We start from the raw sequence: 17,774 nt of genomic DNA on the forward strand, positions 1-17,774 counted from the left end.
AAAATTCATCATTTGCACCCATGCAGAATTGCCATAAGACATGAATAGCATCACATGGAGAATGATTCCTAAATCAAAGCTGGCCTAGGAAAAACAGCTACACTGCTACCAAAGCTCCCTAACAGATTTAATGAATATTCCTGAAGCATACATCTACCAAATTATGTTCTTGATATAATGCAGTGACATAATGACGCTGTATTTTAATCTAGAGAAAACAGACAGTGCACCCTTCTCCTTCTCCCTTCTTAAAACACTAATGTACAGTGAGAACTCCCACCTAGAAAGATGAGAAATGTATCCGATTACGTCTAGGAGAAACAAACCCTTACTTTCCAGGAATGCTTTAATCAGAAGTAAAGGATTATTCCAAGTGGCAACGTTCTCTGTCTCCTCTTGAGATCATACAGTTACATTCAAAAAAACAATTCCAAATTGAGCCAGAAAGCAGGAGTGAGCATGACTCATACCGTAAGTAATTAAGGACTCTGGGAAAGAGACTGAGTTACTACTCCTGTTCCAAGAATTGTTTCTACATTTTATGGGTTAGGGCATCTCCTCATAGGTATAAAATGCAGATTAGAAATTATTCTGGCAGATAAAGGAACTCTGAAGTGTCCCATCTTGAGCAAGCATGCTGGTCATTAAGCTTTTATAACAAAAGGACACTGCTCATCTCATTAGCATTTTAAAAAAATATATTCTTACTCAGTGCTTTGAACAAAGAGTGCTGGACTTCCTTTCAGGAGAGGATTTTAGGTTGAGTTCAGGCACTTCTCTGTACCCATCTAGGAAGCATCTGTGCATCAGGATTTCAGACATGGTTTGCCCCAGTGTTTCCTTGATTGCTTGCTTTTAACACTATCCCAGACGTGTTGGTATTAAACATCTGCCTGACCAACACATCCACTGTGGATTCCAGGCTGAGACAACCAGTGTTTTACCTGAACTATGAAGAACTAACAAGTGGACTTCACTTCAAACCAGGAACCAAAAATTTGTATTAGTAGTTCCAAACAGTTTTTGGTTGAATCGCATTTCGGGTTTTTGTGATTTTTCTCATGGCACACTTATATCCAACTAATCCATATTCCATATGCCCATTTCCTTCCAATGAACAAAACTTTCAGTTGTAGTGAAAATTGCTCCTTCTTTGAAAAAAACTATAAAATCAGGACACATTTAATAATTCATACACCAGTATAGAGAATCGCAGAATGTCCTGAGTTAGAAGAGACTCATGAGGATCATCGAGTCCAACTCCTGGCCCTACACAGGACACCCCAGAATAACACCATGTGCCTCAGAGTGTTATCCAAATGCTTCTTGAACTCAGATAGGCTTGGAGCTGACTTCCCTGGGGAGATTATTCTGGTTCTCAACCACCCTGTGGGAGAAAAACCTTTTTCCTGATATCCAACCTAAACCTCCCCTAAGTTCCATGCCATTTCCTCAAGGCCTGTCACTGATCACAAGAGTGAAGAGATCTGTACCTGCCCCTCCACTTCCCCTCATGAGAAGTGGTCTTCGATAATTCCCCTCTTCTCCAGGCTGAACAAAACAAGCGTTCTCAGCCACTCCTCATAAGGCTTCCCCTCCAGATCCTTCATCCTTGTGGCCCTCCTTTGGACACTCTAATAGCTTAATGTCATTTTTATACTGTGGTGCACTTGGGGTCCCAGATGACTGGAAGATGGTGAATGTTGTCCCAGTTTTCAAGAAGGAAGACCCCAGAAACTACAGGCCTGTCACTCTCACTTCAGAGCCTGCTAAAATCATGGAAAATATTTTTCTGGGAAATACTGAAAAACACCTGAAGGACAACGCAGTCATTGGTCACAGCCAGCACAGTTTCATGAGGGGGAAGTCCTGGGATCATCAAGTCCAATTCCTGGCGCTGAACAGGACAGCTCCAAGAATCACACCATGTGCCTGAGAGCGTTGTCCAAATGCTTCCTGAACTCTGGAAAGCCTGATGCCATGGCTGCTTTCCTGAGGAGCCTGTTCCAGAGCCCAACCACCCTCTGGGTGAAAAACCTTATTCTAATATCCAACCTAAACCTCATCTGACACATCTTCATGCCATTCCCTCAGGTTCTATCACTGGTCACCAGAGAGAAGAAATCAGTACCTGCCCCTCCACTTCCCCCTGTGAAGAAGTTGTAGACTGCGATGAGGTCTCTGCTTGCTCTCTTCTCCAGGCTGAACAGACCAAGTGAACTCTGCCACTCCTCACACAGCCTACCCTCAAGGTCCTTCATCATCTTCGTTGCCCTCCTTTGGACACTCTCTAAGAGCTTTATATCTTTCTTGTATAGCAGTGCCCAAAACTGCACACAATATTCAAGGTGAGGCTGCCCCAGTGCAGAGCAGAGGGGGACAATCCCCTCCCTTGACTGGCTGGTGATGCTTTGCCTGATTCCCCCCAGGACACGGTTGGCCCTCCTGGCTGCCAGGGCACTGCTGACTCAGATTCAACTTGCCACAGACCAGGATCCCCCGGGTCCCTTCCCATGGCATTGCCTTCCAGCATCTCATTTCCCAGTCTGTCTGTACACCCAGGGCTACCCCATCCGAGTGCAGAATCCAGCACTTTTCTTTGTTAAACTTCATACAGTTGGCATGCATGCCCCTGTTAGAAACTGTATTTACATAATACAGGAACGAAAATTCAGGTACCTGAGAGTCTTATTAAATATGACCTCAAGGAGGCTCTCTCTCTGAAGCACATTAGAAAATAAACATACTCCAATGAATGAAAATAAAATGCTCCATAAACTAGCAGATCAGACTGAGTCAGCATAAATTTATGTCAGTCTCCTATGGAAGGAGGAGTCAGAGAAATAGAAGTAAAAGCACATTTTCTACTGGAATTGTATTTACATTTACATTAAGACTTGCTGACAAAAACATGCTTCCAAAAAGATCAAACACTGAACCATATTTCCAACATTGCTATCTGTACGAATAACAGAAGACCTAGATAAGAATGTCTGCAATCTCCTGCCCTATTTTTGGCCCACTAAATGTAGGTCCACTCCACCTGCAAAACCGAGATTACATTACCTTTACCCATCTTTCATTTAATGATGAAGATATGCCATGACACAGGAGTATCGTTATTCCTATGCAACGATAATATAATTCACAGAAAGTTTAAGCGACTATCTTCACCTATCATGCAAAAAATTTGAAATTTCTTTCTCCTTATAATATGATATCAAATTGTAGTTAGTAAAATGGTGAAAGAAGTCTTTGTCATTGTCTAATTGTTGGGGAAGATATTTCAAAAGCAGAGGAAAAAAAAAGTAACTGACAATTTAGAGCCTGAAAGATCTTGGCTCCAAACTTGAAAGTTCATCTGAAGTCCCAAGACGTCACTGCGTTCTCTCCAAGCAGTAACTGGCGCCTCTATAATTTAAGATTTCTGTGCAAACTTAAAAAAAAAAATAAGTCCAGCTGGAAAAGGCAAGATGATTCAATGTGATTACTCTTCCTGCACTGAGAAAACACAACAGTCCACCACTGACTTAAAGGAGGAGGAGGGGGAGAAAAAACCCAACGATGTCAACTTTGCTGGCTACACTGAGTGCCTGTATAATGTAACCCTGCTGGCATGCAGGGGAATTCCAGTTTCTACAACCTGTTCCTAATCAAATCATAGCACATTCTTTCTAGTAGGTTCCTTTTGTTGCTTTTTTTCCCTTCAAAAAAAAAAGGAAAATACTACTTAAGGGGGAAAAAAAAGGCATAAGCTGATCCAAAGAATAACAACAAAATAGCACTTACATGGCTTCTTTGGACATTTCTGGCATTTGTTAAAACCCCAGGAAGTACCCACGGTTCCACAGCAGTCTTCTTGTTTGGAAAGGCCAGGAAGCGCTTTGCCACACTGGAATAGTCAGGTAAAGAATACTCTGGTTAGTGATACTATAAAATGCTCACTTCTAGTACAATGTTTTCTCAGTCCTTTTGGATGAACCTCTTGCTGAGAAACTGAAGATTCACTGGAGCTCTCAGCTGAGCTTAAATGGTGCCTATGCATTGCAAAGCCTCCTATAAAGGCATGAGTCAGGTGACATTATTATCTTCCCCTGTATCAACTTGAAAAGAAGGAGAAAGAAATAGAAGGAAACAATATGCCACAAGAATGAGTATATTTCTAAAGGTAGTAACTCACCACTATTCCCTACCTTTTTCCTCATCAAAACATCCTTGTCCACCTTTTTAGAAGCTACATAAATTATCTCAAACACCTAATTACTCTCTTAGAGAGACAAAAAGTATGATTCTGTTTTTATGTTATTTCCTACTAAATAGCCTCAATTTACTGTCAACTTATGTTTAACGTTTATGATCAGTTACTGAAAACTGCCGAATTTAACGATTCTGCTGTTCAGACACTGAAGATAACACATGTAAGATGACTAAAGTTGAAATTAGTGATGCCTGTGTTATTCCAAAGAACTCTCTCCCTCCCCATGCAAATATTCAAATTAATCATGCAATAATTTCTGAGGTCAATTGTCATTCCCCCATCAATAATATACTTATTATGCTTTTTATTAATAAGAATACTAATTTTTAGAAGCTTACAAGGTACTAGTTATGTTCTTGACTTTTGCAATTTTCTTCTGTTTCTCATGGTAAAGAAAGCATAAATGTATTTCAGATGCAGATGTTAAAAAACCCAAAACATCAAAACCTGCCAATGATGTATGAAATGGAATGCACAACGAGCAAGAGAAGTTCACAACAGCTGCCCTTAGTAATACTTTCAAAGCAAATGCTGATATAAATAAGCACTGCAGCAAACAATTCAAATAGGCCAAAGTGTGAATCCTCAGTACAGAGTGAATAGGCTTTCTCTAATCTAACTCTTCTTTTTGACAGCATATAAACCTCTGACTCAAATGCTCAGTGCCACTTAGGTTTCAGCTCAAGACAGCTGCCTCATCCTATGCCACAGGCTGTGGCCTTGCAGTTGGTTTCACTTCAGCTGGTAACCCAGTCACTCCGCAGTGCAGATCACATTGAATGCACAGGCACTGATGACTTCCTCCAACTTTCCTAAAATTTTTCCAGTGTACTCTTGATCATATAGACACACATGAGCCAATGATGTTTCTGAAGCAGAGCTACTCTGTGTAGCTTCATAGTGTGACTAGTTAACAGGATGGTAAGCTACCCCACAACAGGGTTCTGACTCAGCAGAGGGTCCCCTCTGCATGGGGAGGGTCAGCAAGGCACCATCCCAGACACCTTCTCTATCCCTTTCTCACAGATACTGCCCCCAGGCACCTCCTGAAATATCTCCACAACAAAGTACCCCAGTACACTAAACATCAAACTGCAGTGTGCAGCCTGCAGCATCTCAGCACTTACTGCATGTGCAGCTTAGACATCTGCCAAGGGACGAGCGAGAAGCTGGAAGCATCCTCCATTCCAGTGACAGCCACACACGTCAAAGTTTTTGGCACAAGGGCAACTTAGCACCGTTATGGTTTGCCTCTGCACACCACCCAAATACAGGGTACCAGCACTTGTGCCTTGAGTCTCGTTTTAGGGTGACACATGAAAAGCAAAAAGAACGGAGTGGCCAAAAGGATTCAGAAAGACTGCTCAGTTATTGTGCAAGGGGTGCAACATAGGAAATACCATCCTCACCTGGATGGTATTTGGCTTTGTTAAAGCAGCAAAGTATCTAAGGAAGTCTCACCTTTCAGGTACTGGCCCAGGCTTACATTATGTGAACACATCTTTCAGCTGTCTTGCACAAGACTGACCATTCCTGACTAGTCAGAGTCTGCTGAGTTGTTTCCAGAAGCAACCCTCAGCCTGGTACTTCACAAAGATCACCAAGATGCACAAATGGGGGAATTTTGCACAACTCTGCTGTAACAGCTTGGTTGTTTCCAAAACTGGAACTAGCCCTGTCAACTGCCCCTAGCTAGATAATATACAGACTGTGCTACAGTTCACAGAAGCTTAAAAATCTTTCAGCTGGAGAATACTCAAAATGCCTCCTCCAAGTGGCTACACTAAAACCTTAGAGAATTCATGTTACATCCTTAAGCAATGCTGGTTTTCTCAACTTGTGTCCCAGGTGAGCACGCTCTAGGAAGGACCACTTTACACTATAACCACAGCTATTCAGTTTTACTTTGTAATTACAGATGCTCAACCTTTTTCCTAGAACTGAGACTGCTTTTTCAAAGACAAAAAAGCCACTTATTGAAGTCACACACTATGGCTGTTATCAAGAGTCAGTTAAAGTATGTTGCACTCAACTCTTCTTCCCTCAGTGTATCTTGCTTTTACAACTCTCCTCTTTCTGAAAAGAAGTAGAAGGAATCAAGGTTGGTGCTGCACCTCCCCCTATGATCTCAGAAATGGAGCATTTGGGCAGTGAGGCACATTACTTAAAACCTAGTGTTTCTCTTCAATGTCAAAAGCCTCAAGGACACATTCCAGCAGTTCACATGTGTCAAGGAAAGATTCCACTAAGCTGAGAGCCAACATGCCATCATGAACTGGCCTTTCACCCCCCCTCCCCCACTCTAGAATAGAAAAGGTGTCATTTAATAGTAATAAGTTAAAAACGTAAAAAGCAAAGAAGGAGAAGAAGGAGGGGAGAAAAATAAAGTAGTGGAGGAGGAGGAAGATGAACTGATGCCCACTTATAGTTTAGGTGCGGTGCTACAGCATTTGCACTCTACTGAAAATCATGATCTCTGTGGTCATAACTTTTTCAAATTTCCATATAAAAACCATGAGCAAAAACAAGGAGGCCAAAGTCTGAGTCATCTGGCAATTGCAGTTTGTAGTCCTGTCAGTAAAAACTGGCAATGATTAAAGCTGCTGCTCCCACTGCCTCTATGGTGAATTAAAGCTTGAAGAATCAATGATAATTTGGTTAACATCCAGATCATTGTAGAAACTGGCCAGTGAGAAAAAGCAACTGCCACATGGGGCTCCCAGTGCTGTAAGATCTGTGTAATTTTGGAGCTATGTATCAGAAAACATGACTGTTCTGCAAAGTCCTAATCCAAGCAGAAACAAAGAGTTCTTCTACGCCTAGTAAACCCTGATTTTTCTGATACATCTAATAGTGCTTCAGATACTCTCAATGCTCATGTCACTCCACAAACTGTTTCCTACTCTGCTGCATTTTCTTAAAATACTCCCCCCTTTCACAACCCTTAAGCAAAGCATCTGTGAACTGAAGCTCTGTTTCTACAGGTCTCAAAAACTTTTATCGGTAATTTCTATCCAGTTAAAAAGTCTTACCCACTTCCTATTACCAAGAAGAACTCATTAGTTCTTCAGCCAGTCTTTTCCAGTCTCTGAGTCACAAGTGACTGGAAACATCACTTAGGGGAATTCATAACTATTTATCTGACCATTCAACACAACTCCAACACACACATAAAAGCCTAAAAGAGGCAGGAAAGCTAAACAGGCATACAGCTTGATTATCCATGAAGATAATGCTATTCCCTAAGCTTAGGTTTACACTCTTCTATCCATCATCTACCTATATTTTAAACTAATCCAGTGCCTATTCCTGAGGGTTCCTGGAAAAGAGAACAGATTTTAATGAATGATATCTCTGTCACAAGCCTGGGATTTGGAAATCACTCTTACTGGATCAGAAGGCAAAGAAGTCATGAAGGGTTTGTATAAAAGAGCCCAACTGTGCTGAAAGAGGCTCAGCAGTAGCAGCAGTATGATGCACACATGGTACTGCTATAAAACAAAGTTCTTCCTGGGTAAAGCACTGACAGACACTGAAAGTATTGTTTCAAATCCACATATTTTTCCCCATGCGTGCCTGGGCTTCCATGCCAATATTTTATATAACTGAAAGAAGTACTGAATATTCCCATTGGAAGACTGAAATTCTGGCTGACCCTGTGCTGGTGCACAAAGGCCACCCCAAGCCACATCACCTCTTTGTTACTCTGTCCAGATTCCTGCCTCTGCCCCATTTCCACAGTCTTGGAGCGCTAACAGCAGTGCACTGCCACCAGGGTTTCATGCGTTTTCCAATGCCAAGGGAAAAGGAAGGATTATATCCTTGAAACCCCTCTGCTAAGGCAGTAGAGGAAATTTATTCTGTAAAGTGCAGTAGGGAGCCCAGTCTGGCAGTTACTCTCAGGGCAATCACAGAGGATTTTGGCCAGGGGACCACAACATTTCCTGGGACTCAGACACCTGCGTGACCCATCCACAAATCCCTGTCACAAGCTGTTAGTTAAAACCGCAATACAGGCATAAATAAAGGGGTGTCATATGATTAAGTATGATTGAAATTGATAGGTGCTTTGCCTGAGTTAATAGCTAATGACTCCAGGATTCAGCTCAAAAGACTGTATTTCACATACCACAATAGGAGAAGTGAATGGATACACTGTTAAACTTTCTGTAAACTATTCAACAGGCACAGACCTTGGATTGTTGCTGCTTTTTTTTTTTTTTTTTTCCTATAGGCACGACAGAGTAAGAAACCTCAAACTCAGTAAACTGCATTACTGAAACAATTAACAAACACACTTAATTAGCTTACTGACCAGCTGAATGACAGGTTGTTACAAATGAAGAACATTATCCCATGTAGCACTGGCTCACTAACAGTCATTGTCTCATAAGCAGAGGAGAGAAACTTAAACATTTCCAGACTTTCTAGAAAAACTGGTAAAGAATTTGTTTTGGCTTAAACAGAACATTCTTTACAGGCAAGTAAAAATTATCCAGCTTCCTTCTATTTGAGTAATTAAAACAATGTTTGGAGTTTTTGGTATCTGATACATCTTTAATCTTCTGATATTTCAGAGTATTGATCTTGCAAAGAAACTGTTGCGAATGAAGCATTAATCCTGGAAATGAATCCACACCAATTTCTGACAGTCTATTTGTTTAAGAACTTCAGAAGCCAAACCATGAGCTTCAAGGAATTCCAGACAGTTATTTTATTTTATTTCATGAGATGGTATTTTTGAGACTATTCTAAAGAAAAAAGGTTTAAAAAGTGCTCTAAGAGAACAAGTACCAGTATGAAGTACAAAACTCTATCATTTCTCCTGCCTAAAGAATATAAATAGGAAAGTTCATTTCATACAGCTGTCACAAAATGAAAATACCTAAAATTTACCTCCATAGGAGGTAAATCTGAAGTTTGTTAAATCTGAAGTTCAACAGGAATACTTGTACAGTTGAATGAATAACTTCAATTGGCATATTGCTACTGTAATCACCTGCGCAGTACATACACTATGACCATACTGCATACAGCAGTATCAATATGTTAGGTTAGGCATTAAGAGTTATCAACACATTTTGCTCTTCTGATTTCCAACTCAGAAACTTTGCTGCCTTTGTTTAATATTTCCCATTTGAAAAACTCATCAATTATCTAAGCCCAGTTCCTAAACACTTTATGTATATTCTCGAAGTTAAACACCCAATCAGTGTATGCCCTTGCCTGAATAACGTTAAGTAAATTCTTAATGATTTGCAGTCAGAATCTTTACCACGATACAAGTTGATAATTTCTGACCTTTTCCAGCTGCCATCAGTCACTTGGTTTATTTTGTATTCTACCAAATCTGACAGCAGACAGAAGTGTGTTGCTCAAACAAAAAACAATTGTTTCCTGTAAAAGACATTACTGAAACACAGTATTAAATAAACAATTTCCATAGAAATTTATCCCACTTGAGATGTTGATTAAGAAACATCTGTTGATCAGGCTTACTAAGCAACATTTGAAACACATTTGAACACATATGTGCACTGAAAAACGGACAGCCCATGTAATTTGCAATAAAGTCTTTCCTAGTGTTCCTCATTAACATTATTTAGCTTAATTAAAACAATCTCTCAAGATGTGCTTCTATTGTCTATTATAGGTGACATACTGGGATTTGATTCCTAACCACAGGAAAACACATGAATATACTTAGCTAACACTTCGAAGTGGTCTTAAGGCATGAAAAAAATAGCGCTTAACTATCTTTAGATGAAGTTTGACAGATAGTAGGAATGTGCATTCTCTTCTTGATTTAAATGCAAAGTCTCCATATGCAAAATGAACAGGACCCAAGAATACCAACGCAATCTTTACTAAATACACCACTGATGCTATATAAGTATTTAGGGAAATAAGATATTCTGTGTCATAAGGCATTTTTATTAGATATAAAATTAAAATCAGCAGAAAAGGAGGAATTAAAGAAGAGAAATTATTTGCTTGCTTTTAAATAGGACCCAGAGAATTAGTGGCCTAAGATGACCAAGTTTCCCTGTCCAGTTTCCAGCTTCTGAAGGCACCATAACATATAGTGCTCTCCAGGAACTTACTGTTTTCCATCTTAAGTGGGATTTTTGTCCTACTGCTTCCACCGTGTTCATTTCCCAACTTCAAATCTCTACGTTCTATGTTCTCTGCATTATTTTCTATATAACAAGGTGCAAGTTTAGGTACAGGTTTGTTTCCTATATCTTTGTGACAACAGAAAGTTTCTGGCCTGACACTTAACTGTTAGTCTATGATATACCTTGCAAAAATATTTGTGGTACTAGGAAAACCATACTTTTGTATGCAAGGTATCACAGTAAGCTATCATGTGACGTGGTAAGCTACCCTGGAGCAATCACCATTAACATCTTCCAGAGGAAAAATAATTGCTACGCATTTCACTCAGAGAGAAGAAGGACAGCCAGGAAAAGTGAATTGACTTAAATACAAAAGAGAACCATCCAAAACACTATTTTTTTCCCTATATTATTTTTTTAGAATTTCAAATATTAATACTACTTTTATAGTTCTCTTTCCACTTTATTTTGCAGCACTGAGGACACTTCAGAAAACAGTCACAATTAAGCAACACTTACATGCATGTGTATATGCATTTATGAAAACATGTGTCTTTATCTATTCTAATCAAACTAGGAAATTTCACTCCTCTAGCCCCTCTCTGTCCTCTAAGCTTGTAGACTGGCATCCTTTCACACATCTTTTACTAGCCTCTTCTCACCATTGCTGCCTTTGGTTACAGTCACTTATGATAACACAGACAGCTAAGCAAGTAGAAGGTCTAAAAGAATTCCTATATCAGTAATTAAATGTCATCTGAGGCCTGATAATATGACCAGATTCTTTAACTATCTGTACCATAATATCCTCTGAGCTTCAGCTCAAGGTGGCTCCAGTTGCTCACTTTAACAGTATGCATTCAGTTGGAAATTCACTACAGAAAACACACTGTCCTGGAATTTGAGTATAGCAACTATCCAACTGGTTTTGAATGAGATACAGTAAGGGAATTTAACTAAGGTGGGGTGATAAAGAATGTACTGGGAGATGAAAAATATTCCACGGAAGGTTATGAGAAAAACCTCAGAGCACTAGAATCAAAATTGAAGAGCAGCTGAAATTCATAGAAGAAGGAGAGAACAAGAGATGGAGAGAAACATATAATGGTAGAAGTTACACATGCACATAAAACCACAAAAGAGATTCTGATACTTTTTTTAATCTTGTGCTTTTAGCCTGGACCAAAGTCCTTACTAACTTGGTTGCTTTGCTTACAAAAGGCCACACACATATACTTCCATCAATCTGCTCTATGCACACTAAATTCATCTCTGATCCCAGGATATTTAATAAAACATTTCTGAAGCCAAGTACACAATCCACCCTGCAAAAAAATGTATAAAAACTGATGATTGTTGAACAAAGTATGGATATCAAAATTATCCAGCGTCAACTCCAGAAAGGACTTTCAACACACTTCTCACAGGGAAAGCTTAATTTAGTATCTCATCTGAACAGATAAAGAGAATTCTCAAATATAGCAAAGCAAATACGAAGGAAACAAAAAACTAATTATTTTGTAATAGATCTATTTAAAAGTTAAAAAAAATTTGTTTTTCCCAGTTCAAGGTATATTTAACATGCAAATAAGCATTGCCAGAGTGCAGAAAAAACATTTCAGATTCAAATTTGAACAGTTAACAAGACACTTAAATCTATATTTATGGCAAGGTCTTAAATGAATGCTTTACAAAATACCATCCTAGAACTCCAATTCTAAATTGAACCATTAAAATACATAACAAAACACATATCTAAAATCTTTACTGTGCCCTTTTTCAAGACTGACACTCAAGGGATCAATGAAATTTGTAAAAAAATAAGAACATGCACTATTCTAAAGTAGGAGGCACTACCCTTTCTTGAGAGCACTGCAAAGACACATTTTTCCTGTGGAATATCGGAAAAAAAATTATCAAAATTGGTGACGAAGCATTTAGTAGAATGCCAAGTCAGACATGAGGGCAATGGAAGCATATTTTCCCTTTTCTCCTGCTTTAAAATGAGCACGCTACTGTCTTCCAGAGAGTGATGAGTAAGCTTTAGTTTTAAAACCATTGTAATGTGAGGGGCAGGCATACAACACAAAGTTTTGGTATGTCACTCAAAATGCCTCGCTCATGCATGCTGAAGAAACAACACACAGGAAATGATCAAGCATGAGAGGTAGGAGAAAAAAGATAGAGCACCCACTGCCAAGTCTAAGATCAAGGAAGGAATTTTGAATTCCTCTATATATTAATACAAATAGAAATACAAATAGATACTAAACAACTGTTAATTACCATAGTTATTTCCAGATTTTTATGATTGTGCATCATAACGCCATGTTTGTTAGACTGTTCATTCTTAGGAAACAGAGAGAAACGGTTGTTTGACACAGGCCCTGCTTCATTTTGTCATGTAAAATTCATGAACTTTATTTTGAACATGTGGTTCAACAGTTGTCAGAGAAAAAATTGAAGGTTTTACTGTTCCTTAAATAGACAAGCACAAAGAGCTCATCAGTGTAAATTAGTTGTAGATCCCAAATCAAGTGTTCGTGAATTAGTGAATACTAGCCTATAATGTTCCATACTCAACTCTGGTGTTCTAGAAACATTTTTGGTGCATGATGACATTTAAATTTGCTTCTTCCACAGCATTTTTCAGAATGAATTATTCTTAATCACCATCATGAGATGGTCTAGCATGGTCTAGTGGGGGTTGCTGCGACTAGATGATCTTTAAGGTCCCTTCCAATTCCTTAACATTCTATGATTACAGATGGAAACTGCTATCACTACTTATGATTTGACCGCTACATTACCATCACCCAGGTCTGACTGAATCCTGCTTCTACTTGTCTGTTCCCCATTACTGCTCCTTTCCCCTTGCCCATCTGTGAGTGAGGGAGTAAGGTCTCTTCTCTCCCTTTTTTTTTTTTTTTTTTTTAATTGGGGGCCAGGGGTTGCATGCTGCTTAAGAGCCTTTAAAAAATTTCACTGACAGCTCAAAAAAACAGCTAGAAGATACACTAGTAAAGGGCAGTTCACTCCACTCCTGCATTTCAGGGAAGATGGGTGCCATCCCTCTGAGGGGAAGGCAGACTCTGGTGAAGTCTATGGATAATTTTGCTGCCAGCATCTAACAAATGTTTGTGGAATATACTGAAAATAGATATAATTTTAGATGTTTGAAAATTGGCTAACTTTGGGTACATATTACTGGAAGGACCGAAAGCAGAGTGGCATTTGTGATAAATTTAAAATTCAAATCTTCAATGATAAAGTCATAAAGTATTTTTTTAGCCTGAGAAAAACAACATATTCATTCTCTAACGTTGCCTCATGATTTTTCTGAAACCTCTCCCAAAATTTCAGTCTGAGGTACACATTCAGTTTAAAAACTCTGGATCTGAAAAGTTAAATTTCAGCAAGATTATCAGATGACCAATAAATAACAGGATTTTACTAACTTTTGAACAATTTCCTCACATACCCTTATCATCTCCATGTATATTTAAATATATATGCAAAAATAAAAAACTGTGTTTCTTATGAAAATGCTTTTAGGAGTTGAAAGAAGATACACAATTTCAGATATTCACATGTAAAGCCTGATGTAAGAAATTATTTTGAACTGAACTAAGGTTTTTCTACTCCATTCAATGGTCACATTTCAACAGATTCGAAACATTAGCCTACAATACTGTAAAACACAAAGATGCTTAATAGGAATTTTCATGAAAATGGCAACTCCTTAAAAAATACTGGCTGTTGAGATACACATGCAAAAAGACTCGATAAACCAAAGGACAGCACAAACTGTGGAAAAGACTTAACAGTGTAACCTTAGTTGTTTAACCAGGAAAGTTAGAGATAGGATTTAAGTTGTGGGGGTTTTTAAATTTGGAGAAATAGCTTATAAATGGAAAAGCTGTGGCTAGAATAACTGAAATCAAAATGTCAGGAATCCAAGTCTGTTGAAAATCAAGACAGTAGCTTGAAGGAGAAAAAGGTTCAGACAAATTTTATTTTGTAAGAATTTTACATTCTCAAAATAATTTTCTTTCAGAAAACAATGTCAAATGTGTCCTTTCCCAGCAATTGGTGAATTTTTTTTTCATTCTTTTATAGTATTGTTTTAAAGCTACCTGTCTTAAAAGCCTTAGCAAACATTTCTTACCTGTGTCCCAACAGTCTCCTGAAAGCAGCGCCCAAGTTGAGTTTTAACTGAAACAGGAAACATATGAGGAATGGGTTGTTGATTTGTGTAAGTTGTATGTCCTTTCTGGGTCTTCTGATATGGAAGACCTTGGTAAGAGACCTGTGGATGTACTGGCTGAGGTACTTTCGCTTTTTGTCCTGTTGATGTGCTGTCAATTCTTGAAACTTGATGGATCTGAACTGAGGCTTCAGGGGGATGTTTCACATGGATATTCACTATGTTAGGAGGGAACTTCACTAAAATAATTGAAGGAAAAACATATAAAAAAATTGGTAATAAAGTACGTGAAAAATATTTCTTAGGCACCTCTAAGACATTTCTTTTTTTGTATATCAGAATTTTTACAGAGTGCCTCAAAGTAACTGAAATATAAATGAAGTCCAAATTTGGGGGTTAGAGGGAAGGCCAAAAGAATGCATAGAGCCTCACTAACAAAGTAAAAAAATGAAAACTCTTCACATAGGAAAGAACAACATTATAAGATTGTAAAGACTGCTACATAAACATGGATATCCAAATTGGCTGGTATGACATTAATATTTGTGGTCATACTGTGTAATAAGAATCCCATTCAAAGTTCCAGAATTCAAACTCTACTGGGTTATTTTTGGATATATAGTAAGCTTTATTTTCTTTTTCAGATCCATCATCTTTCTCTGGAACACAGAAGAAGCTTCAGATTTCAACCCTTCACCTTTATATACCTGCCAAGTCCCAAGATTGCCTCTGCAAGAGTTGCCAGCATCTGAACCATCTAAAATCACCACTCCCTTTGTTGAACTTTGAATTCAGGGTTTGGCAGATAAAAATGGAGAAAATGATTTTCAGATACTTCCGTTTTCAAATACGGTTGTAGTTTTAAGTCTGGGTATGTAGACTGAGACCCTCCAGTCAATGTAATTAGCACAGAAGTGCTTATGACCCTCAGGCCTCTTTTCACAGGAGCACAAAATGCCCTTTAAAGACGTGATTCAAATTATTACTGGAGTGGGCAGGGAGAAGAGGTGTGTAAGAAGTTTTATAGTTTGTAAGCTGCATAACAAAGTGTGCATTTCCCAGGTCTGGCTCGATCTCCCATGTCATACATTTTGATGTATGAAGAGAAATCCCTTCAACTAGTTTCTCTAGCTGCTAAATTTAAAAAATATCTTAGTCCTCAAAAGAAATCACTAATTGCTCTACTTGAATCTATCAATCAACCAGAGATGTTCAGATGCTGAAAACATCAAATTTCGGCTGGGTCCTCTCATGCAGTATCATTATCACAGTCCTCTCCAGGTCTTGGATCACTGCCTAGATGTGCTGATTTTTATTTCTGCCAGCCATTTCAGGATTAATTGTTTTATTATTTCCTTTAAAGAAATGAAATATTCCTCTCTCAACAATCCAACATTCTCATTTGTGCATAGAAAGAGAAGAAAAGGCATTGTGACTGCTAATGGTTCCTATGAGGACTTGAAGGTCAGGAAAAAACTATTCAAGAGATTGGACTCTTTAGCAATGAGAAACCTATTGTGCTTTTTAAGAGAGGAACTTTAGATCTGAAAAACAGCCACGTCTCAAAAATTTGGATTTTATGGCTCACCCTATTGTCTAAAATTATTTCATCTGTATTTACATAGGCACTGCTCTGCTAAATGTTTAGGTAATTATAGTCTCTTCTTCTGACCGAGCAGATACTTAAAAGTACTTGTAAAATATTGTGTTTCCAGGATACTGTCAACACTCCCTTCACAGCTATGTCACTTTCTGAAAACAGAATTACTACATTAGATTATATTTATCATTAACATATAAATAGTTTGGCTTGTTTTAGCAAAGTTATTCAGGAACTAGTTGCCAGCAACTGAGCCTTCTCACCTCTTTACCTATTTATTTTGCTTTTATTCAGAGGTACCAACCTTGGAGAGTTAATTACTCTTGACCAAAAAAAAAAAAAAAATCAAGCTGACTATTCAGACAAACAAACAAAATTCACATTAATCCATATGTTGTGAATCTGAGTTTCAGGGGTTGCTCCATATAGACAGGATCCCACCCAGGTAAAATGCTACCTGGTGTCATAAGACACACAAGAGACAAATTCAACACTTCTCTTCAAAGTCATCAGAACTTGTCACCTCACCAAAAAAGTACTAAGGAAAACAGAATCTGAACCTGAATGAACTTTTTTGGGGCAATATTTGATTAGCATGACAGATTTCCTTGTTTCTTATCTTCTGCCTTCTTCACAGCATTAGAAGTATGAAAACCTTACCCTTTTTTAAAATTTTTTTTTCTTTGACCTGGAAAGAATGTTCTATTTAACTGAACCATAGCAAGGCCTATCTACACTAAAAAGTTCATCATAAAATTAATTTATAGGACTCTACCAAATTATGTAAGATTAACATGGATGATATGTTTAGTTTTACATTAGATTTAAATTTCTATTATATTGAAAAGCATTGTTTCTTCCCTCCATTAGTAACTATGGAATGACCTACAACTCTCTGTCTAGCTATACTGCAATTTATGGACTCTGTTCAGCCACAAACGTTATCTTTTTGAACAGGTCTACACTTCTGGAAGAAACCCCCTGCATTATTCCTTGACTCTGCAATCTGTACTAAATTGTACCATAAGGTAAAGTAAATTTACTTAAAAACTCTTTTCAATATCACTATTATTTCTTACTACTTCAGTCATTGAGCAAAACATGTTCCGGCCATTCTGGTGAGATCATGATTTAAGTTGTGGCGTCAATCATACAATACATGTGGTGTCAATATCAATACACGTAGGTATATTACTACTGTTACTGGCTGAATACCCAAAATTAGTTAAAGGAAAAAATATTTATCAAGAAAGAAGTTACCTTTTACACCTTGTTGTCCAGACATCGTCAGTGGTAAAGTATGAGTAGAATGGATAACTTGTGATCCTACAGCCTTGTTCACCTGTTGGGGGTTATGGTAGTGTTTCGGAGAACTGGCAGTCTGCACAGGGATCTGACAAAGTTTACCAGTGTAATTAGGAGGGCACTGGCATTTATCTCTAGAACTACACTGGCCTCCATTCATGCATGGAAGATGGCAAATCACTGAAATGAAAGCAGAAAGAAAAATTTTGTTAATGAGTAACTTTAGTATTATCTGACCAAATATCACACAAAAGCTGAGGAGGAAAGGAATGGGGCTGGAGGCCT

General features: G+C 38.3%; 1 protein-coding gene across 1 annotated transcript in view; it reads right to left on the minus strand.

Annotated features, from left to right (window-relative positions):
* LOC114066278 (latent-transforming growth factor beta-binding protein 1-like) overlaps positions 1 to 17,774 on the minus strand; it is a 109,504-nt gene that overhangs the window by 4,219 nt on the left and 87,511 nt on the right. Inside the window, exons 6-8 of the mRNA XM_027900835.1 lie at positions 17,445 to 17,669; positions 14,546 to 14,823; positions 3,790 to 3,892 (exon numbers count right to left, since the gene is read on the minus strand). Of these exons, the coding sequence (XP_027756636.1) occupies positions 3,790 to 3,892; positions 14,546 to 14,823; positions 17,445 to 17,669 (606 nt within the window). The remainder of the gene's footprint in view (positions 1 to 3,789; positions 3,893 to 14,545; positions 14,824 to 17,444; positions 17,670 to 17,774) is intronic.

This window comes from Empidonax traillii, unplaced genomic scaffold (assembly GCF_003031625.1).
Source record: "Empidonax traillii isolate 1590-97213 ecotype Southwest subspecies unplaced genomic scaffold, ASM303162v1 scaffold753:size306327, whole genome shotgun sequence".
Classification (NCBI taxonomy): domain Eukaryota; kingdom Metazoa; phylum Chordata; class Aves; order Passeriformes; family Tyrannidae; genus Empidonax; species Empidonax traillii.